General features: G+C 42.4%; 1 protein-coding gene across 3 annotated transcripts in view; it reads left to right on the top strand.

The window, feature by feature from the left end:
• The window catches only part of RGS6 (regulator of G protein signaling 6), a 472,365-nt gene that overhangs the window by 26,668 nt on the left and 420,905 nt on the right, over positions 1–24,792 (top strand). For all 3 annotated transcript variants that reach the window (XM_075927284.2, XM_089778523.1, XM_089778524.1), the window contains exon 2: positions 4,361–4,465. In XM_075927284.2, coding sequence (XP_075783399.1) covers positions 4,382–4,465 — 84 coding nt within the window. In that variant the 5' untranslated portion in view covers positions 4,361–4,381. The remainder of the gene's footprint in view (positions 1–4,360; positions 4,466–24,792) is intronic.

Here is a 24,792-nt window from a genome sequence, read left to right as displayed (position 1 = left end):
AGGATAATCTGATGATTCTGTGTTCTGTTCACTCCCTCTGGGGCATCTGGCATTGGTCACTGTCGGCAGACAGGATACTGGGCTAGATAGACCTTTGGTCTGTCCCAGTATGGCTGTTCTTATGCTCTTATGATGAGCTTTATGAGGTTGTGGGATTGTTTGAAGGCCAGAAAAGGGGGTTCGGGAAAGATTTCTTTCGGGTTGTATATTCTCCATTGAGTATGGGTTGTAAAATTGTTTGAGAATACCCAGTATGGGTTCTAGTGTGGGATGGTAGCTGACAAATAGGGATGTGTAATATGTAACTGGTTTTTTTTTGTCCTGTTTTATAGCAAGTTCTCTTGGTATTTGAGTGATCCTCTCCACAATGTATCCAGAAATATAATCTATGCTATCATGTGCCGAAAGTGTCTGTCTGCTATGTACATTGGACAAACATCTCAGACACTTCGCCAAAGGATTAATGCCCACAAAACAGATATCAGACAAGATCACAAAGAGAAAACAGTTTCTTGCCACTTTAACCAGAAAGGACACTCTCTAAATGACTTAGCCACCTGCATTCTGCTACAAAGACCTTTTACATCTGCACTTGAAAGGGAATCCTCTGAACTGTCATTCATGTTAAAATTCCACACTTGCCAACAAGGACTTAACAAGACTTTGAACTTTCTCACCCATTACCAAGACAGTTTCCCCAATTATCACCTGTAATACCATTAACTCACAAACATCCCACTCTCCCTACCTTTAATATCAGCAATTCACAGACACTTACCTTCCTTCCTCCCCCTTCCCACCCCCCCGCATCCCTCTTCTGTTCTGCAATGTGATTTGTCCTTTTCATATTTGTTCATTTTTTTTAATTGTATCCTTTGGTATATATGGTTGTGACTACTTTCTTCCACTATTTGATCTGAGGAAGTGGGTCTGGCCCACGAAAGCTCATCATCTAATAAACCATCTTGTTAGTCTTTAAAGTGCTACATTGTCCTGCATTTTGCTCCACAATGTAGTTTGCTGGAATGTTGTCAGTTGATGAGAAGGTTTTAAGTGTATCCTGGACTTTCTCTTTGGAACATACATTAGACTATTGGAATGCTGCAATAACATTTTTATAAAGTTACAACTGTCTCAAATGTATGGCTTTGTTGATTATATTTGTCACAATTTCCTTTAGTTTAAAAATGTAACAATGAAATGCCTCACCTTTTCCAAACGGAACTTCTAATTTTATGGAAAGCTAAAATATTTTGCCTTTTTGGGGGGATAAAAACTCATTAAAGCACTGGAATTTCTGGGGAATGGAAATTCTGGTTTTAGTCAGTTCTAATATTAAAGTCCAGAGCAGATAGCACGATGGCTCAGACCATAGCATTTGTGGATCATTACACTCTCCTACAGTGCTTAATTCATCTAAGGCAGTGGTGCAAAACCTATGGCTCTTGAGGACAGCTTTGTTGAATAAAAACTTTTGTATATGATTGTGAAGTTACCGTTCCTATCTGAATCACACTCTGCAATTTTAAACTGATGTGTTAGAATCAACCCTGTCACTATGGAGAGGAGGCACCGCTTTTCCAGTTGATTCCTGCTGCTTCCCCTGCAGGCTCAGAAGTAGCTTGGGTATAAGCTTGGGAGCACTTTAAGTAGTTGCTGTCCTTTTCTGGCTGTTCAGCAGTTCCCTGATGAGGGCATCACACCAGGGAGAAGAGAGTATTGCTGCTTGCTCCATTACCTACCTCCCTGCTGGGCTATGGGAGCTGCAGGGAGGGAAGGAAAGGAAACAGTCCTTTGCCATGATGCAGTCAGAAATCTTGACAGTGAGTAGGCTGCTGCTGTGCTGAAACCACATCTGATTGTGCTGACCAAATGCTGTCTTGCTATTTCCTTGTGCTCTGTGGCCACCCGTATCCATCTGTTGTTGCTTGTCATGTATTTAGATTTGAAGCTGTTTGTGGGTAACTACTAGTTTATTTCTATCCCTGAGCACAATGGATCATGGTCCATTACTAGGGCTCCTAGGTGCCACAATAATACAATTAATAAACTGACTGCCTCTTCCCGAGCCTGGGGAAGCATGAAGGAAAGGATGGTTCCCCTCTTCTGCACGGCCCCACAGAACAGTCCAGGAAAGGGGAAAAGGAGGAGAAACTTAAAACCAGCAATCAGGTATGACTTCCTGGTTCTGGGCCTTATCTGAATCACTCAGGGACAAATCCTTATGGACCACCCACCAGCTGGGGATGGCTGAAACAAAGTGCACTGCTTCTTCCTGACCTGGTTCCTACACGCCCACTACATGAGAGGTTATAGGGGAGCTGGTGCAGGAACTGCCTCTGCCAACTCTATACCTTCTGCCCCATGCTAACAAATTCCTCCAGCTGGGATCTGGTAGATGGTTTCCATTTCTTGTGGTGTCTCAGAATCTGCCCTAAAATACTAACTGCACCTCCTTGATCTTTTTTTTTAAATAAAATGTTTGGACATAAAAGATTGAACATGCTGCTCAAGGGTGTGTTTGTGCATGTGTAGAGTACCAATCCCTGAATTGTATGGGTAACATCTAGTATTTTATATGTTTTGTACATTTTGTAAATGCATAGCTAGCTCACAGTAGACTGGATGCCTGGATACCTTAACACTAATTCAGACCCCCCCCCCCCCACCTTGATCAAAGCCATTGTGGAGGTAATACTGAAACCATTAATAATTAAGACAGCTGGCGAGACAACCTTTACCAGCAACCTCATTCCTCTGGAAATAGCACCAATGGATTTAAAACTTCAATTCTCATTACGTATCTGTAAGAAGATGGTCTGTCCCTTTATAGGGATAGGGATTCTGGGGCTACCCAGCACTGTTGAGTTATCAGACCCAGCAATCTGAAAAGCCAGGAAGTGGCTCAGTTGGGGAAGGGAAGATGGTTTCTGCAACTGGCCAGGGAGCAGAAAGAGTGGTGGAGAATTAAAGGTCACTGGGCCTGTGCAGCCTCTGTTGGTCAGGGAAATAGCTTTTCTGTGTTTTTATTATTCTTTTTTTTTAATTGAATTGATTGAGGGAAGGGCCTGAAAGAGACTTGGCTGTGGACAGACAGTTCTAGCAGGTCTATACTATCAAATTAAAGAGAAGAAATCGTAAGCGAAACTGGATGTCACTATATTAAATGACATGTAGGAATGGAAACTTCAAGGTCTAAAAAGTCTCACTGCACAATAACTGTAGAAATGTAGCCGTGTTAGTCTGGTGCAGCTGAAACAAAAAACAGGACTGCGTAGCACTTTAAAGACTAACAAGATGGTTTAACAGGTGATGAGCTTTCGTGGGCCAGACCCACTTCCTCAGATCAAATAGTGGAAGATTCCTGTTAAACCATCTTGTTAGTCTTTAAAGTGCTATGCAGTCCTGTTTTTTGCACAATTACTTACATTGCACATGGAGATCTTGATTCAATGGCTGTTGAAGTCAATGTTATATTTGATATAACAAGGGGTGATGGTTATACAAAACCTGATGTAGGTTACAAAACATATAGGTATGTTTTTCAAAAGATCCAAAATGACATTCAATGGGACTTGTGTTTCAAGAACACTTAATTGCTTTTAAAAATGCCAGCCTAAGTGTCTAATAAATCACATGTAGACTGGAGCTTTTAGTTTACATACAAACCTGTTATCCTTTGGGCTAAAAATGGTCTCCACAGGGCAGTAATGCCCTCTGTGTTTTTTTCCAGTCATTATAGTTCATTACTAACAGGTTCATAACCCATACGGATGCTGAAAATCAAAATGTGTCCATAACACTGAGGAAGCTGGATTAATATTCATGTGTCACACCTCCATGATAATCTATTGTTTCTACCAGTGAGAATTTTGCCATAAGAACAGTAGCAGTTTTTACTTGTTCTTGTGAAATGTATTCAAGTGTAGTCTTTCTATTTTGACTTTGATTTGGGGTGTCTCAGGCACATATAGCCTATAAGGAAAAGAAGTAAATTGCTAAGAAGATACCAGTCAGTAATGCTCTATTTAGCTGGATTTATTATAAAGAGAGGAAGTTTTATGCAAATCACTCACCTGTCTTACAATGCCAGGCTGGAAATGGGGAAAGACAGCTATTTGATAAAGACAGTTGATTGTTGCTAAGTATTTCTTGTTCTCTGAGTGTTTCATTAAAATGAAAATGTTTTTCTCTCTCTTACTTCCAAGCAATCATGTGAGTGAATGTGACAAATCTGTTGTAATGAGAACAGAGCACGTTTCCCTGTCCCTTCCTCTCTTGTATCTGTGAATTTGCACAGTATCTCATCATACTCCTATGTGACTTGATGCTCCATTGGATTCTATTCTTACTCTTGCAGTGTGAGTGACAACTATTAAGTATGGCCCAAGGAGCTACTGATCAAAGTAATGTGGAAACAGCTGACCCAGAGGAGAGTTCTCCAAATATGATTGTCTACAGAAAGGTAATGAATTTGGGTTTATTTATAAAAACTTTCTATGCCATCTCTGGCTGGATTGTTAAATACATCTTTTATTCTGTTTTAGAGCACATATGTAACATTTCATAGGGCAACAAATTCTTACACTACAAGATTTGAGGATTGATGTTGCTTCTTTCTGTATGCTTGCAAGTACTACTTTTTTTGTAGCTGTAGTATATAAACAATATTTTATAAATCTTAATGATAAGGCCAATGGTAATACAGCTTGCAATTAATATTTTTAATTGTGAACATTTATTTACCTATTCAATTTACTAAATATACCTGTCTAAAACCTTATGTGCTTTATGACCCTTATCCAATATATAGTTTGTTCTTCCATACAGTGGCTTCATTACAAATTTTTAAATGTCTTTTTGCATATAATTTAGTGTTACCAGTTACTATGGCATCCCTTATGCTAAGTATAGGCAATAACAAAGTGCTAGGGGAAAATGAATTACGCAAAAGATAATTATAAACATGTTAATGGTTACCATGGGATATAGTGGCTGTTAATAACCATGACTCTATAACTGTACACAAAGCTCTGTAATACAGGGTAGGGGAAACTGTTCCTGTCCTGGAATGCATACGCATGCCTTCTAATCTGACTTCAGTTTCCATTGGTGTTAAATCTAACCCCCTAAATCACTCTTCCAGTTTTTTGTAACACACAAAGCTTAGGGAGCATTTAAACTTTAAGAGGGATTAATGAACCAGATCTGCCTCCCAAATTCATATTTTGGAGAGTTTTCCTCTGTTTTTTTTAAAAAGCCTCTACGCTTTCTTTAAAATACATTTTTCACAGAATAAAGAATGCCCTGGCTTTGAGGTAACTGTTATGTGTGTTTAAGAATCATAGAGCTTAAAATGGGAGGTAGAAATGACTTGAAATCCTGACTGATGTGTCTCAGTTGACAGCATATGAAGCTTAACTTATAAAACTGTAGCAGAAAACCCTAATAGAATTGTTTTTTGTTTTTGTTGTGGCTGTAATATATATATTCACTGTGATAAAATGTCTCATTCTGAAATACTCTGGAGAGTGGGGAGTTAACGCTGAAGGAAAAGCAATCTTTTAAATTATGGCATGAGAGCATTGATTTATTTTCAGAATTGTCTGTTGACTATGGAATTGGGTGTCTATAAGGAGCAGTAAAACCCTGAAAACATTTTCTATACAGTATGGGAAACTGCTATGTGGTGCTGCTAAAAATGAAAATTTCCTACATCCACCATCAATATATTTGTACCCTGAGAGAAATGCTGAGTTTTACTATGTTACAAATGATGTTTGCATAGACAGAACACTCTTGTTTTAAAAGCTTTTAATAATTTATTTGACTAACAGAATGGTTATAAATAAAGGAAATATGCTGTTGTCCCATACCACAATTTTGTTTTCCATTGCATGATCGTGATCTCAGATACGCTGGTACATAATTTAGGTTACATTTATGCCTATTGAGCCTTGAACTTCTTGTTTTTGATAACCCCGGTTTGGATTTGGTTGTTGCTTGTTAGATCTGGAATGTGAATGCTGACCTAGCACAGCTCTCTGAGTAATTATGGGCATTGGTTTTAAATGTGATATAAACTCACTTCAGCTTCTAATTCAAAAGTAGCTGTAGATGTTAACCATCAGATGTAGCTACCCAGAGTCTACGATCTGAAAGGTCCAGTCACTGCTCTCAGCACGATCAGGGTCATCTGGAACTTATACTTAGGCTGCTAGGATTCTGAGTTCATCATCCAGAATTGGGAGGTGTTGGTTCCATTTGAGACTCTATCCAGTCCTGAAAATGTGCTTTTTCTTGTATGTTCACCAGTTTTCTATTCCTGACATGTTGTTTACACTTAAACAGAATAAATTTGTGACAGCTGCTGTTATACTATTATCATTGTAAAATAATTGTTGCATGATCTGCCATACTATTGGGGGAAAATGCTCCTGCCATTTGATTTATTCCTCTAGAGTGGGTACACCTGGTGTCAGTACTATCATTGTTCCATGCATATACCATCCAAGTGCACCTATACTTCTTAATTATCAGGTTCTATGCATCACCCAATAATAATTCTTTCTCTCTATTACAATATATTGCTGCAACTCTTTTTTTTTTCTTCTGGTGCTGGGTTTCACTGAGATGGCATTTCTGTGTTTAGGGTTGGTCAATACTATTCTTTTGACATTGCTCATCTGGTGGCTGGCTGGCTGACTTTCTGGGCCTGTGTAGTGGTTTGTTAATTAGTGTATATGTTATATAGAGTATACGCCGGTCTGTCTCCCCAGCACAGAAAGGATTAATGTCATAACCAATGTCTGTTTGTGCTCTTTCTTCAAGGTACCATTTACTGAGTGCATAGACAATTTTCAGCAAATCCCAAAATAAACACTTCACAGTAAAGCCAAGAGCTAACTTCCCCTGACCCAGGGGCTTCTTGCCAGAGCCCTCCCTGTTCTGATGTCTCTTCTCCAGTCCTCCTATATTCCATTTGTCTGGGGCTCTTCCCCTGGTCTGGGGCCTGCCACAGGAGCCAGCCTTCTTCCTTTAGCTTCTCTCTCTCCCTAGTTCTTTTAGCCTTTATAGGAATTAGGTCCTAACTGGTCATTGCCTGACTTCTTCCCAAGTGGGTCTGATGATCCCCTCCACAAGGTGTAAAGTATCCTATTACAGTCACTATTTACTTTTATATCTCTGTGAGAGATGTTAGAATGCGTGTATTCAGGTAAATGTGCAACTGCTGAAAAATTCAAGGGTTACACATTTATGCATTTGGGGATGGTGGAGAGGCAGCTCAGAGGCTTCTGTGTGTGTCAGAGGCAGGAGTGCAGGGGCAAGGGGGAAGGGCAGGTGGCTCTGCAGGAGCTGGTACTAATGGGGAGCTGGACCTTGCAAGCATGGGCTCCCACCTGGCTCCCACACTGCTGCCTCTGTATCAGAGGCAGCATGCAGGAGGGAGGGGACAGGTGGGAGCTAGTGCTCACAGGCAGTTGGCTTTTTGACACAGAGGCTGCTTTTTATAGCAGCTTGTATGCCTTCTCCTAACTGTTCTGGTTGATGTTTGAGGTTGAGAAATCCTTTTTATTTCTGTTTCCTTCAGAATTAACTTTCTGGTGCTGAGGCTGATAAGTCACAAGGCATGTGACTACTGAATGTGGAAAAGGTACTCTCCAGCAGATTCCTTCAAAACCAGTAGTTTACCACATGTTCTTTCTTGGTGGGCAGCCGGGCCTTGTTCACCTCATCACAGAAGAAGTCTGTGTTCTGTAGTGACACCACCATCAATCACAGAGTGTGGTTTCCAGTATGATAACACGTATGATGTCCTTCTATCTGGGCGTATACCTTAAGATGTAGCCCAAAGAAGCAAACAGGTGGGTCAGACAGGGTGTTGTGGGTTGTATTGCAGTGCCTGCTGTGGTTTGTCTTGTTCTGTGGAGCACTGGCACTGGTTGGGAATTTTACTGCACTCTGCAGAACACATTCCATTCCTGCCACTCATGTACTGAGCGGTGACTAAAAAGTAGTAACAACATTGTGCATGTGGTTCTGGCAAAGATGCTGGATTTTTTTTTCATGGGATTACAGCAGAGGGGGAAAGATAGACTTTAAATTTGTCTTTAAATCACATTATTTTATCCTTTAGCCTAGTTCTTATTGTAGCAGTAGTCTAAACACAAGGGCTTTCACTGGAAGTGAGTGCAATTTGATGCTTATTTCTATTTGTGGGTGGTACTGAGGGTGTTTTGGGAAGACAGAGAAATGCAGAAGGAAGTCTGGGAAGAAGAAAAAAGATGATCAAGTATTAATTGATTTTTTTCACAGCTGTCACTTTTCCTTGAAATCCAAACTCTGGTGCATCTTTCCAAAAATCTAGCCCCTGAAGGTTTAAGCTCCGTGGCCCATATCAAAAGAGGAAGCAGTCACTAATGCCATCTTGTACTAGTAAATAAACAAAACAAATCTGAGTGATTACCAGAAATAAATTGCTGAATTTGGAGGAAGTTCAGAGACAGCAGCAAAAAATAATTAGGGGGCTTGAGGAAAAGATATATGAGGAAAGATTAAAAGGCTTGGGGCATGTAGGGGGCAAAATAATCAAAGAATGTAAGCACTAAAGGGGAATGGGAGTTGTTTAGGGTAGTTTTTAGATAATATACGTAAGAGCAATAGGATGACATTTTTTTAAAAGTGAAACTCTAGACTGAGTATAAGAAAGAGTCCCTCAGTGAGCTGTCTTAGACTGTGCAATAGTCTCCCAAGGGAGGTCTGTAAGCCTCATTGATTGAGATATTCAGAACAAGACTGAACAAACCTCTAGTGAATACATTATAGGGAACAGTCCTACAGGGGCAGAGATGAACTGAATGATCTAATAGGACTTTTCTGTCTCTGAAGGTCAGTTTTGCCAGATATACACATGAGTTTTGGGCATGAGTGAACTTCTCAAATTGTGAATTTTTGTTGTTCATTTTGTCTTTTTAAGTAAGCAATACAATTCAGTTTCTAAAAGTAATTGCTGCTACAGGTAATTTTGATGTGAATTTGCAGCTGATTCATGATACTTTTTGAAAGTTTTAATCATCTGCTTACCTCAGTTTTTAAAAGTCTTGCCAATTTTTAAACATTTCACTTAAAAAAAAGTTAGTTAAAACAATTTCATTAAAAAAATTACATTAACAGCCTATGTCCCAGTTAAGCTCTATAGAAACCCAGGACTGACAAGCATTTTAGATGAACGAATGCAAGCAAATCTGGAATTATGATGTAGAGAGGAATAGTACAAGAAGAGCGGAGAGGGTGTATTAACCAGGAGGACAGAGAGAGAGGGGCCAGAATAATAGTGTAGCTGGTTCAGAGTGGTAGAGGACAGAGGTCAGTTTAGATGGGGTGTAAGACGCCCCCGTGAACAGAAAGGGGGGGCCGCCCCCCTCTCCTAGCCACTCCTCCTCAGGGTGCGCCCCTCTTGTCCCAATAGTACAATACTCGTGACTAGTCCCGTCATGCCGCTTAAAGCACCGGCCACCCAACAGCCTATCCAGCTGACAGAAAGGGGGGGAGGAAAGGGGGTCCGGACCCGCCCTCGCTCCGGACCCCGATCCAGGGCCCTAGAGTCAGGACACTTGTCCTCACTCACAACGGGGGGGGGGGGGTCTGCGCACCCTAAACTCCCCCACTCACGGGTTCCACGGCCCCACCCTGGGCCGCTTCTTTCCCCCCAGCCAGCGTCCCCCCCTAGTCCTGGTCCCCTGGGTTGGACTGCACCCAGGGCCGCCAATACCCGGTCTGCTCCGTCTCCGCCGGAGCCGCTCCTTCCTTCCTCGGACTCCCCCCCTCCTTGGGCTCCAAGTCCATTTTTAAATCTCCCGCCGGGCGCGGGAAGATGATGTCACGCCCTACGTCATCGGCCGGCGCCCTGCCCCCGAGGCGCGCCAGTGACGTCACCCCCGGCGCGGTCCCGAACGGGCGTCTGCCCTCCCTGGCGCACTGGCGTCCGGGCCCTGCTAGCGCCCTTCCTGGCTCGGGATGCCCCCGTGCCGCGGCCGCTCCAGGGAGTGGTGGGGCTACCCCGCCACATGGGGAAAAGTAAAAATAGTAGAGCAACCGGCAGTAACAAAACTTAATGTCAGATGCTAAAGAATATATTGCTGATTTTTAGAATCCGGTCAGAATATCAAGTCTGTTCTGTTTTACCATTCTAAATGGTGGAAGCAAAAACCATCTCAAAGTTAGCCATCGTATCCTAATGGATGTTCTACTAGCATCAACAGCCACACAGAATGAAAAGGCTCCTGTGCGTGGTTCAGAACATGAGAATGAGTTGACTTAATTTTCATATTTATTGAAAGAAAAACAGCTGTATCTTGAGATTTCACTGACGTCTTCCAAAAATACATGCCCCTTCATGAGATTCAGCTCTCCTGTTTCATGCAGTATCACTGTAGTTTGTTCTTGTCTGCAATGCTTTTGTATATCAAAGTGTTGTCTCAGTATTGTGAGCCCCAAACATTCAGGAACAATGAATCAAGCCTCCCAAAATTATGAGACTGGCTTAAAATGTGTGATATTTTAAAAGAAAAAAGTTGTTGTGGTTGTTTTCTCTTTATTTGTAGTCTGATTCTTGAGGCTTTGGGCATATTTTCAAGCCTTTCTTGGCAACCAGTAGGAACTTTTTTTAAACAAAAACTGAGATTCTCACAAAATCCCTTGTCTCCAGATTCTTGGGCTTTATATGAAATATTACCTATCACAAGACTTGCAATAGAATTGCAAGTACAGGCAGTCCCCGACTTGTGTGGATCCGACTTATGTCGGATCCGCACTTACGAACGGCTTTTCTCGCCCCGGAGCTCGTGGGCGGCGGGACCGCCCAGAGCGCAGCGGTCCCGCCACCACGTCCTCTGGGGCAAGAAAAGCTGCTCCGGGTCTCCCTGGTGTGCTGGGGGGGACTCCCCAGCACAGCAGGGAGACCCGAGCAAAGCTGCACAGGCGGCGGACCCCGCTGCCCATGCGGCTTTGCTCCTTTGCCCCTGTGCACAGCAGGGAGACAGGAGCAAAGCCGCAGAGGCGGGGGACCCCGCCGCCGGTGCGGCTTTGCTCCGGGGCAAAGGAGCAAAGCCGCACGGGCAGCGGGGTCCTGCCGCCTGTGCGGCTTTGCTCGGGTCTCCCCGCTGTGCTGGGGGGGACTCCCCCCCCAGCACAGCAGGGAGACAGGAGCAAAGCCGCAGAGGCGCGGGACCCCGCCGCCTGTGCGGCTTTGCTCCGGGTCTCCCTGGTCTGCTGGGGGGGTGGGGGGGGGCGCAGCTAGTGCGCCCCCCCCCCAGCAGACCAGGCTTTTGTTGTGGACGCCTGGGGTAGAGCAGCTGGGGTGCTGCCGGGTTGGTCCTGGGGGGACCTACTCGGCAGCGCCCCAGCTGTTCTGTCCCAGGCTCCAGATTCAGCCGCTGTTGAAACTGATCAGTGGCTGATTCCAGGAAGCTGGGGGCAGAGCAACTCTGCCTCGGGCTTTCTGTAGTCAGCCTCTGGTCAGTTTCAGCAGCAGCGGCTGAATCTGGAGCCAGTTCCGAGTTACGTACAAATTCCACTTAAGAACAAACCTGTAGTCCCTATCTTGCACATAACCCGGGGACTGCCTGTACTGCCAACACTAAAGACTGTAGAGATGAAATTGCCCGCTGATATCTTAAGTGAGCTTTATAATGACCTGTGTTTGTGTAATATTTCGAGACAAGAAAATGAAATTAAAGCAAGAAAATGAAATTAAAGCAAGAAAATGAAATTAAAGCAAGGAAGTAAGGTTTAGAGGACATACCACTAATTTAAGAGTAAATGACACTGCAGGGTGTAGTAGGAAGAGAGCCTGAGTTATAGACCCCTGTATTAGAGGCCTGGTATGAGGCCTGACCTAATTTAGCAGGCAAACTGCTGACATAAAGCAAAGTTAGTGAAAGCCAGACTATGGGCAAACTTCAGGTGTTGCCTGCTTGTGTTTACAGAATCTGGCAAGAACAGGGCTGATATTTCAGAAACACCCATTCCTCTGAAGTGCCAGGCACAAAGTACGTACACAAACACATTTCAGAAGAGTGATACCAGAACATCCCAATATAAAAAAGATGGATAGCAGGAGCACGCCCATCCCTCCTAAAAGATAAGTGTTTTAATTAAACCAATATGTACAAAAAATGTGTAATAGCTAGCTGTATCAGGGAGCAGTAATCAACTATGTCAGAGAGGCGGTACGCAACTTGTTTATATGATCATAGAATCACAAAATGGGAAGGGACCTTGCGAGGTCATCAAGTCCAGTCCTCTGCATTTGTGGCAGGACCAAGCACTATCTTGACTATCCCTGACAGATGTTTGTTTAACTTGTTTTTAAAAATCTCCAATCACAGAGATTCCATAACTTCTTTAGGCAATTTATTCCAAGATTTAACCACCCTGACAGTTAGGAAGTTTTTCCTAATAATGTCCATCCTAAACCTCCCTTGCTGCAATTTAAGCCCATTGCTTCTTGGCCTCTCATCAGAGGTTAAAGGGAATACATATTTTTCTCCCTCCTTGCATTTTTCCTTATTGAACTTCATTCTATTTACCTCAAACCATTTCTGCGGTTTGTCCAGATCATTTTGAATTATAATTCTCTCCATCAAAGCACTTGTTACCCTCCCAGTTTGGTATCATCTACAAACTTTGTAAGTATACTCCCTATGCCATTATCTAAATCGGGGGTGGAGAATCTTTTTTGGGTCTGGGGCTGACCCCCAGTCTAGTAGATTTTGTGTGTTCCAGCCCCACCATGGGATAGTGGGGGGACTGGAGTGCCAGTGATGTCTCCCCAATGCTGGGGGTGGGGAGCGCCTAGCCTCGGGGACTGAATCCAGGAAAGCCGGGGGCCACAGATTCCCCACCCCTGATCTAAATCATTGCTGAAAATCTTGAACAGAACTGGATCCAGAACTGATTCCTGTGGAGTCCCCTTGTTATGTCCTTCCAGGTTGTATTTCCATAGTTTATGAATGAGAAGGTCATGCAAGACTATATCAAATGCCTTGCTAAAGTATAGCTATACCACATTTACCACTTCTCCCTTATCCACAAGGCTTGTTGCCTTGTCAAAGTAAGCTATCAGTTTGGTTTGACATGATTGGTTCTTGACAAATCCATGCTGACTTGTTTGTAAATTGATTCCTTAATTATTTGCTTCATTTTCTTTCCTGGTACAGTAGTTAAGTTGACTGCTCTGTAATTCAACGAGTTGCCCTTATTTCCCTTTTTATGGAGGGGAACTTCTAGTCTTCTGGGATCTCTCCCATATTCCATGGCTTTTTAAAATAATAGCTAATAGCTTAGACATCTCATTAGCCAGCTCCTTGAGTATTTTAGGATGAATTTCATCAGGCCTGGTGACTTGGATATCTAACTCATCTAAGTAAATTTTAACCTTGTTCTTTCCCTATTTTAGCTTGTGAACCTATCCCATTTTTACTGACCTTCTCTGTTAGGTGTCCTGTCACCACCAGACTTTTAGGTGAAAACCAAAACAAAGAAGTCATTAAGCACCTCTGCCATTTCACATTTTCTGTTCTTGTTTTCCCTCTTCATTGAGTAATAGGCCTACGCTGACCTTGGTCTTCCTCTTGCCTCTAATATATTTGTAGAACATTTTCTTGTTACTCTTTATGGTTCTGGGTAGTTTGAGCTGGTTTTATGCCTTGGCCTTTCTACTTTGGCCCTACATACTTGTATTAGGGTATACAGATGTAATTATGAAAGTGTACAGGCAGTCCCTGGGTTACGTACAAGATAGGGACTGTAGGTTTGTTCTTAAGTTGAATCTGTATGTAAGTTGGAACTGGCGTCCAGATTCAGCCGCTGTTGAAACTGATCAGTGGCTGATTCCAGGAAGCCCGGGGCAGGGGCTTCCTGTAGTCAGCCACTGATCAGTTTCAGCAGCGGCTGACTTGGGGACGCCTGGGGCAGAGCAGCTGGGGTGCTGCTGGGTTGGTCCAGTAGCGCCGCCGCTCCTCGGCGCTACTGGACCAACCCAGCAGCACCCAAACTGCTCTGCCCCAGGCGTCCTGATTCAGCCGCTGCTGAAACTGACCAGCAGTGGCTGAATCAGGACGCCTGGGGCAGAGCAGCTGGGGTGCTGCCTGGTTGGTCCCGTAGCGCCCAGAGTGGCGCTACGGGACCAACCGGCAGCGCCCCAGCTGCTGTACCACAGGCGTCCGGAGCAAAGCCGCGGAGCATGGGGGCAGCGGGACAGCCCAGACGCGCCGTGGCTGTCCTGCTGCCTGCGTGCTCCGCGGCTTTGCTCTGCTTTGCTCCCCTTCTCCCTGGTCTGCAGACCAGGGAGAAGGGGAGCAAAGCAGAGCAAAGCCGTGGAGCACGCGGGCAACCCAGATGCATCTGGGCTGTCCGCTGCCTGCGTGTTCCACCGCTTTGCTCCCTGTCCCCCTGGTCTGCAGACCAGGGGGACGGGGAGCAAAGCAGAGCAAAGCCGCGGAGCACGCGGGCAACTGACAGCCCAGACACGTCTGGGCTGTCCGCTGCCCGCATGCTCCGCCGCTTTGCTTCCTCTCCCTGGTCTGCTGGAGACCAGGGAGACGGGCCCTGTTCATAACTGCGGATCCGACATAAGTCGGATCCGCGTAACTCGGGGACTGCCTGTATTTTGGGCCAGCTGAGTGGGAGAATGTAAAGTCCCACCATTCAGCGAACTGTGTCCATTGTCATGGGCATACATGTCTTAGTAGCCTCATAAAGTCTGCCAGGTGCTATTGCTGTCCTTTGTCAACAATAAGCCTGGGCTGGTGGCTTTGTACCTTAACAAATCTTGTGGTCAATGAATGGTTTCTCAAGGTCTGCTGTGCCAGCTCTCTGCAGAGCTAGGGCAGCACACACATGCAGCCAAGGATATTGGTATAGGGCTATTATAATTATCCCCTAAGTAAGCCAGAAATTCATTTCAGGTTAAACCATAAAATAAACCCAGACTTATAAACAAGGCCATAAGAATGTAGAGTCAGGGGACCCAGACAGCCTTAACTATGCCCTCCCATATAGAAAAACACATCTAATTAAAATCAATGTAATCTAATCTGGGTCTGTATACGCTAAAATATCTTGCACATAGTCAATGTTAATGGATGGCTGAGCTAAAGAATGATCTTAATTTTGTATCTGACAGATTGTCCAACTTTTTGAAAGAAGAGGTTCCTGAACAAGGAGTTTACCCAGTCACAAAGACTGGAGTGTGGTTATTGCCTTCCCCACTTACTGCCTTGGACTGTTACGTATAAGCCTAATAAAAGTATTTTTGCAGGGAGAAGCTTTTCATTGCCAGTGAAAAACAGTAATGCTTGTAGCTTTTCACTCCTATACAGCTATCTGTCTGCAGTGAACAAATAAAACCATTCAACCAATGATATGAATAATACTGTATCAGAAATTCCTTGTCTAGAAATAAAAGCGGGGAGGACCTGGAAACAGTTTTGAATTTCTCTACAGCTGCTATTGGATATACACAGACCATGATATTACCTATAAGCAAATGGGTTTTGGATTGCTTTAGAACATAGAACCTATGTTGGGTATTCCTCAGAACTTTTGGTTACTTTAGTGACCTAGGCCACTTGCCTAGCATTAAGGAGTAACTTAATCTGGATCATGGGTGGTAGGTAATCTAGTCAAGGGCAGGCATTGTGTTCCCAAAACTGACTAGGCTCCATGGCTGCCTTGGAGGGCTGTGGCTGTGATGTGGCAGCCCTGGCTCTCTGTCCGGCCAGGAAGGATTGAGCTTCAGGACTGGGGTTTTACAAGGCTTGGCTACACGGTAGGAGGTTGCTTAAAGTGTGGAGGTTGTTTTAGGTGGAAGGAAAGGGTGGGGCCTCAGGTGGGAGGGGTGGGGCGGGGGCTTGCCTTCCCTAGCTGGGCCTTTACCTGTCTCCCATGCTCTGAATAGTCCCATTGCAACCAGTGGGGATATTTATAAAATGAGATACTCCTCAGCATCAATTACTGTAGAGCCCTGCATGGATACAAATGTCTACCCATGGAGCCAGACATCTGCAGATAGAAATTGGTATCCACTGATCTGCAGGGTTCTACTCCCCAGAGGCTGTGGAGAGTAGCATAGCTCTACTCTCAGGAGAGTAGCATGATGCTACTGCTCCCAGGAATCAGCACCCAATGCTGGCAGCTCCTCCCATTTCTGTGGCTGTGGACACTGTTTTCTATCTGTGAAGACATTTGTATCCATGCAGGGCTCTGAATAAAATCTGACCGTTACTTAACAAAAAGGACGTTAACAGAGGCACCTTATTATTTTTTAAAATAGTATCATAAACTGAAATACTAATAAGAGAATGGAGAGTTGAGGGTAAAGGCATTAAAAACAAATTGCAGAGTAGATTTACAAAGGCGATGTGAAATAAAAGTAATAAAAAGAGAAACTATTTTAGAGATGAATTTTTCAGAAGAGTTGGAGGCAGAATGCATCAAAAAAGGCATCTCACGGTATGAAGTGAGTGAAGGACAAAGGCAACTTAAATTTAGGGACAATACCTGAAGACTAGGTTAAGAGTACAGAAGAAAAGGAGAGACCTACAGAGTCAGAACCTGGAGAAATGCTGGATCTATGGGAAGGAGAATTTAGAAGAAAAACTTTAATGAGTTAAAGGAAAAAGCAGGACAACTTAGTGAAAATGTAGAGAAGTGTAGACAGAAGATAAAACCAATAAAAAGCAGTTAATCTGGAAAGGAAAAGAAAAGGCAATTTTTTAGGTATTTAAAAGAGGATCTGGCACATTCTGACAGCAGGTATGCTAAGATAATCAAAAAGATGACAAGCTCACAAATAATGTCAAGATTGATTGGAAATAGTAGTGATTATGACGACAAAATGTGTTTCATAGTTATTGTCAGCAAGTCTGAAGTGGAAGTATGGAAAGAAAGTAAAGTATTATTTTATTCTGATTAAGTTTAGATAGTGGCATTATTTGGAAGAAATAACAGTAAGAAATCTGGTTGGTGACAGACAAAATAAGAAATGGGGGAAAAGCGAAAATCTGGAGAGTCATTGGCATATGGATAACAGTAGGAAACTAAAGTTAGATGTGAACAGTCCTAGAAACTATAGAAAGGAAAGTAGGGACTGCAAAGAAAACTTTGTGGTACCTCAGCCCCCAAAAATGAGCAGTTGACTTTGTCAGAACTGGGCATCTGGTGAAAATGTTTAGAAAGGTAAGCTGGGAACCATGAGAAAACAGAATCACTTATGCTGTGAGGGAGGGAAAATAGTAGACTTGAGGAGTCTATTGTCAACACTACTAAAAGGAAAAGAAAGGTCAAGTTTGGATTTTTTAAAAGATATGCTTTGGTTCAAAAGGAATTATTTTGGAGATGTTTTCTCAGAGAAGGTGAGACCAGAAGAAACCTTCAGAAGATGAGCACTTTGAAAATCAGATAGGTGTCTAATTATGGATGTCCAAACTTAACATTACCTTTTGATTTTTTTTAAATGGCTCATGAGAATTACCTGGCTTTTGGGTTGGGCATCTTAAAAGATGCCTTTCAGATTACAGGCTGCTAAATGAAGAAGGATGAGCATTCAGAGAAGAGCCATGAGAATGATAAAAGGAATGAAAAACAAGTTTTATAGTGGTAGACTTGAGGAGCTACATCTGTTCCATGTAACAAAGAGAAGGTTAAGAGGTGACATGATCGCAAGCTGTAAACACACACATGGGGGAACAAAAATTTGATAATGGGATCTTCAGGCTATCAGACAAAGGTATAACAAGTTCCAGTGCCTGGAAATGAAAGCGAGAAAAAGTTAAATTGCAAATATGATTCAAAAGTTAAAAAGTGAGGTAATTATCCATGGAACAATTTCCCTGTGGCCTATGCTGCACATGAGGTCAGATTAGAATTGATCACAGTAGCTCCTTCTGGCCTTTATAGTCAATGCATCTGGATGATCACAGGTGGTCCCTTCTGGACCTAAAATCTTTGTATCAGAGAAGCTTAAAAAAAGGTGAAGAAATATTTAGTAAAATGGAACAAGCAGATGATAAATTTACAATGTGTCAGAGAAAAGCTGTGTAGTGGGTGAAATAGGGAGTGGCATTACCGCTAGGAATGAACAACACCCTCACAGCATGAGAGAAATGGGAGAAAAGAGATTATAGTTGTTTGACATAGGGTGTTGGCTGTTGGAATTGCAGCTGTTCCATTGTAGTGCTTCAGTGATTGGGTTTGGTTCTGGTTTGAGCAGGGGATTGGATTATATGACCTTGTGAGGTCTTTTCCAACCCTAATATTCTATGAATCTATGATTCTGTGAATTTTAACCCTACCTATGACAATGAGTGGGGTTCTCCTATTGGCATAGGTAGCCCTACCTCTTGAGAAGCTGTACTTGGGTACACGCAAGATTGTACTGTCAGCCTAGCTCTATCTACATGGCAACTTCGGTCAGCTTAACTACTCTGTTCAAAGGTGTGGATTTTTCACACCCCTGACCAACATAGTTAAAAATGACCTCACTTACTAGTACAGACCAAGCCTTAATCTTGCTTAATTGTGATCAGAAAAGACCTGAGCAAGGATGAATCAGTGAAAAGATAAAGAGTGTTGCAAGCATTTAAAGCAGCAGAAAGGAGATGGTCCTACATGAAGAAACAAAAAAGTCTGTATGTCACATTGAGAGAATACAGTTATCAGGTAATGAAGCAGTAAGAAGACTTAAGGAGGAGGTAAGGGATAGAAAAGATGGAGAAAATGACCCATGCTCTTAGTGATTTTCAAGCTAAATGTGGCAAATCCTCTGCAGAGAAGACAGAAGATGGAGGTGAAGGAGAAAGGAGGAGTGAATCAAAAGTATAGGAAAGTTTATGGATTAGAGTGATCAGAGTTAATATGACTGCTACAGCAGGATTGCTTCTACAGGGGAAGAAGGGGGATATGCCAAGAGGGATTTAAACTATAACAAGTCAGTGGGAAGATTTTCTCAATGTAAATTCTACTGCTGTTTCAAGGGATAAAACAAACTATTTTACTACTTGTCTTTGGAAAGAGTGACATTTGCAACTGAATACGTACAATTGTTCAATTGGAGCTATTTTATATTACAGGTTAAAGTCCCAGTGCATGTGACCTGAGACTGAAGAGACAAATCTACTTAGCTAATTTTGGAGAGCCTCTCCTGTTTTCTGCCCTAAATTGTTATGTACTGTTGCCGATCACTGTCAACAGCTGCATTGTTTTACCTCAGATGTGATTACACTTCCGTGGAGCACTGAGTGATACTGTACAGAATAGATGTAGTCTGTACAAATTATTATTCATAAGAAGGCTAGTAGGGGACTACTCATAGAGATAGATGCACAGTAACAGAACTTCATTGCTAATATCACTTCTATTTAAATCTTGTAAAGTAACGAAGGTTTTTACTTCAAGCTGCACATGAGATATAAGAATGCCTAGACAATTTGCTGACAGAGAAGCAAATCTGATTCTATATCATAGACTTCAGTGAGGCCACGTGCTTTTCCTCAATGAAGACACAAGCCAGTAATGTAGGTGAAGCTACTGCAGAAACATTTTCAGGCTGGCAATTTAAAGAAATGTCTGTTGAAAATCTACTGGCCAGGCAAGAATTACTGCAATCTACTACAACTGTAGACATGACACTGGAAAAATTTAATGCAAAAATTGCAGAGATCAAAGAGGGAGTCTCCTTTCTTGTTACAGGTTTATTTTGTCAAGCGATGTAATAAAACTAACAGTATTTTGAAGATGGGAAGTAGATTACATCTTTCAGACCTAATACAGGTTGATCCTCTATAATCCGGACTTCCTTCAACCGGCAACATCCATGGTACAGCATCTGTGGGTGCTCTGGGGCTGGAGTACTCATGGGAAGAAAAGCCGAGAGCTCCAGGCTCAGCAACTCTCCCCTGTCCTCCCTGAGCTATTAGATCACCACAATTTGTTGATTTGTAGTGTTCAAGTTCAGGGGAGGGAGAGCAGCTGGCCTGGGGAGCATTTGGGAACTGGGGGCACAGTCTGGCAGCAGTGGGGCTTTGCTCCTGGCCCCTGGCCTCTGCAGCTGTCTAACATCTTCCCTGAAGCACCCACCCCCATAACCGCTCTATCAGTTCCAGCCCCTCTTCTGCCACTGGAGAGGAGCTCCACAGCTGGCGGCAGTAGAGGGGCTGGCATTGACCTCCCCTGGTCCAGGAAATTCCTGATTTGGGGATTGGTCAGGTCCCACATTACTGGACCACGGAGGTACAACCTGTAAAGATATTGGACTGGAAGCTAAAGGCAAAAGTGTAGTTGATTGTAAATCCAGTCTGATGACTAAAACAATGTCGGGAGAGAAAGAAATACTTTCATGCATAAATTGAAAGTTGAAGGAGCACAGCTGAAACATGGGAGGAAGGGGGAGGCATATATCACATGCCATGGTAATGAAACTGCTGAGATTTCAGGACAAGATCAAAGGTTTTAGCGCAAGCTAGAAAGCATGGAAAATACTTTGGTGAGCAATATCCCTTATATATCTTTCCAGGTATGAGATTTGAGATGAAAAAGAGCTTTGAGGTGAAATTCACTCTTGTTCAAAAGGCCATTTCAAAGCTTCTCCACCAGTTGGGCCCTAATTGAGAGCTCAAGTAAGATTTAAGTAGTGCATAGTGTAACCTACTGCTGAGTATTATTACCTTTGTGTGCTGTCCACTACGGATGTGAGTTTGTTACAGCCTGCAGCTAAACAGCCTGCTTCTTTAAGTTTGTGCATTTTTCTTTTAATGAAAAAAGAAGAAAAAATTCACCCAGTGTAGCCAGTCAGAATGAGAGGTTATAGCAATAGTCCCCATCTTGGCTGTCACTGGGAACTTTCAGAGCTAAATGCATGACTCTCTTGAGTTAATCACTTAACCAAGTTATTTGCTCTGCATATATATATTTTATGATGCACTGATCTACCAAATCAAAATGATTATTGAAACTCAGTCGCTTTAAATTCCCTTTACTAATACAGACATTACACCCCCACCCTGTAGAATAGGTCACATACTGCAAACTTTTGAAGTGACTTTCATGACTTGATACATACTTCAATGAAACACATGTTAAATAGTTCCTTTGAATGCTGAGTCCTCTGAAAATTCCTCAGAGGCCATTACCATTGTGTAGATCAGGAGATCACATACTTATTCCCACCAAAAAGAGAAACCAGTCTTAAGACCACTTCTGACTTTTGCCTATTATTGTAGTTTTTGTTTTCAATCCCTTCTGTAAAATGGGGGCACTGCAGTTATCTGATAAGCCTGAAAGAGACTAGCTTATTAACAAACTGGTTGATGATGCATGATGGTACTGTTCTTTGAGGCCAGGTATTTTTATGGAATTGGAAATATCTGAATCTTTGGTTGGGGATAGTTTCTCTTCCTCCAGTAAATGTTACAAATAATCATACAGTAGGAATTTTGGTTTCTAGCTCTTTGATTTTTATTATCATAGCTAGTAATAATGTACATCATTATCTTCTATAGTTAATTTAATTCCTGGATCCTAAGGCATCCCTCTTATTTCTGACAGGTAAAACCACTTTTCCCACAGACAGATCCCCAGCAAGAGCTGTTGTTCCTTCCTCTAGCTAGGATGGGCTGAATTGACTTGTTCTTTGTCCTCCTTTAATGTGCAGAATTTACTCACTTTCCCACGTTGACTTTCTTTGTGTGAGAAAATATTCTCAGTGCCACCAGAGATCACAGCCTTAAACTGGCAGCACCCTTCATTATTTCACTGCTATTATAAAAGAGAAATCTGCATAATTTAAAATGCAGCTAGGTAAAAACATTTTTCTTTGCTGGAGGAAGGGTGATTTTTATCTGTCTAGATTAAATGTAACTCAAAGAACTTGGTTATGTGAGTTTTTTATTTTCCGTTGCTTCAGTAATGCTTAAATGTATAGTCCTTAAATTATGTTCTATCCTCTAATTTTCTGAGAAATAAGTACAAATTTATCCAGACAAATTATAGGAAAAAAGGAAAAGTGCTAGTTATTTGTACTATTACAATAAAGATAATAAATGCTGATCTTCAGAGAAAGCATAATCAGCAAACTAGAAACTGATTTTAACCTTGTCCTGAGGTAACCTTGTCCTGAGGTAAGTTTATCTTTGGCCAAGTCTACACTAAAGGAGAAAGCCGACTTAAGATATGCACATTTTGGTGCGGTTGACCTCCTGCTGTGCGCATAGGAGCACATGCTCCCGTCTACTTTCCATACTCCTCATGAGGAGCAGGACTACTAGCGCCAACAGGAGTGACCTCTCAGTTCAAATTAGCTGGTCTTCACTAGACCTGCTAATTCAAACCCTGGAAGATCGACTGTGGCAGCATTGATCTTCTGCATAGAGTAAACATGGCCTTTGAGAATTATGAAGCAGCAGAAGCTCCTGCATAATGTTAAAGATAGCATCCAATATAAGCCTTATTGTTAACCCCTACTTCCAGCTTTTCCACAAATGAATAAGTCCTTTCTGAAATGTGACATGGCACACCTCAATCAAGTAGAAATTTTTAGAAAGTTTGGAAAAAAAAGTTCTGGTCTAGATTAGATCTGAGAAAAAGCAAGTAAGGGAGCAGAAAACTGTCAATGTATGGTGATTTTCTGTGCATCCCATCACCTTGATTATTCCAGAGACTCTATATCCCACTTGTTTTCAACATTAAAGCTGTTTTTTTTAAATGTTGCTAAATTCTTAACTTCAATGACATATCGTGGCAATGAATTCTGAAGTCTGTGTTTATATGAAAAAATATTTCCTCTTGATCTGAATTTGCCACCTTTACATTTTTCTGAAAGGTTCCCTATACAGGCAGTCCCCGGGTTACATGGATCCGACTTACATCGGATCCCTACTTACAAACGGGGTGAGGCAACCCCGCACTAGCTGCTTCCCCCAGCAGACCAGGGAGACGCGAAGCTAGCGCCCCCCCCCCAGCAGACCAGGGAGAAGCGGAGAGGCTTTTCTCAGCAGACACCTCAGCTTGAGAATAAAGGACTGAGGGAAGTGAGGTGTGGGAGAACAAAACTGAGCTCTGGAGAAATGTTTGGCTAGAGTTTCCCCTACAATATGTACCAGTTCCGATTTACATACAAATTCAACTTGAGAACAAACCTACAGTCCCTATCTTGTACGTAACCCGGGGACTGTCTGTACTTTTATTGTTTCAAAGAGTCAAGCATTGATTATTTTTATAGATGTTTCTTTTAAGGCAAACAGTCCAAATTAGGGATATTAAGTAGCAATTAATTTGCTAGTCAAGTAGTCGATGGAATTTCCATCAACTACTTGATTAGTTGATAAGCACTTCTGCGTTCCGCCTTTGAATTGTACAAGAGCCCCAATGGGGGCTATTGCGCATTTCATAGTTGGAACACTGCATGGAGCCCAGGGCCAGCAGGAAATATGAATATCAACCTCTGGACAGGATGTTAGGCTGGATGTGAATTTTATATCTAAGTGTAAATGTTAAACTCCTTAAATACTGTAACAGCCTTATCAGGAGTCACAGACAGTCCCCTTGGATACTCTGGTCTCTCTTGCTGTGCAGGTGGACCTGCCTTTGTGATAGATGGTTACTTACACCAAAAATCACAATTCTATTCAGGTAACCCCCCCTCCCCCCAATCTCTAAGGATGGTCACTTTATCTCAGTTGTACTTGAGGTCTTATAGCAATGACAGTTTGTACTAATAAATATAAATACAAAACTATCCAAAGACCTATTAACTAGGAAAAGGAAATGAGTTATTTATGAATTTAAAGCTGGTAAACATACAAATATAAAGGAGTTAGTCTTACATTTCAAAAGGTAATAGAAGCTTCTATAATAAGGAAGCTCTTTATGTCCTTTAAGGCTAACCCAGGCCAAGCCCTGGGAGGGGGGGGGGGGGTCCTTTGCTTATGCTTAGAAATCTTGACCGCACAAAATCTAAGCGGCATAGAGATACACTTTCTTCTTGTCAGGGATTTTTTTCCTGGCCCCTGAATGTTCAAGATGATAGGAGAAATTCACAACCACTTTTCTTCTACAGGCATGTGGGGAGACTAATTTTGTTATCTCCTGTTCCATAGTGGTTTGTTTGAGATGTATGTGCCTTTTTTTGTTTGCCACAGGAGATGCTATCTCCTGCTTAACTAGTATTTCACACTTGGTAATACTTCTTTCCTGAGTGCTGGTTTGCTGTCAGACAGCAAACACTTTTTCAGTTATAGTGCAAACACTTAAAGATTATTTGATAACATGGGATACAGAAATAAGTGAGATTAATGCACGCAGCAACTTGCCAGCATTTCATAGTTTAAATACGAGACACATTTTTGTAAATCTAATACCTAATTTTATTTTAACAATACTAGCCCAGAGGTGAGCCTGACTTGCTCCAGCTTCATACTTGTCAATGTTCAGTTGAGGCCTTGGTTTGTGTTGCCACCTGCTCTGCTTGTGGCACATTTGATCTCCACCTTCAACTCCACACCTCTAAAACTTTGTACAAATGGCAAAAAAAGAGCATATTTTTAAAATGACATGGTGGTGGTCTAGGTACAACAACTAAAGTGTGCCTATGCTATGGTGTAGCTGTTTGTACGATGTCCATCTTCTTGCACTTGGATAGAAAGATGTCTGTCTGTATCTGTGCAAGTTTCTTCATATGGTTGATGGATTTCCATTCCAAACGGCTAAATGTAGTGCCTTGCATGTAGAATAGTG

Source organism: Pelodiscus sinensis, chromosome 5 (genome assembly GCF_052426305.1).
Source record: "Pelodiscus sinensis isolate ZL-2025 chromosome 5, ASM5242630v1, whole genome shotgun sequence".
NCBI lineage: Eukaryota > Metazoa > Chordata > Testudines > Trionychidae > Pelodiscus > Pelodiscus sinensis.
The sequence above is the reverse complement of the archived record's forward strand: the minus strand, read 5'-3'. Positions and strand labels throughout refer to the sequence as shown.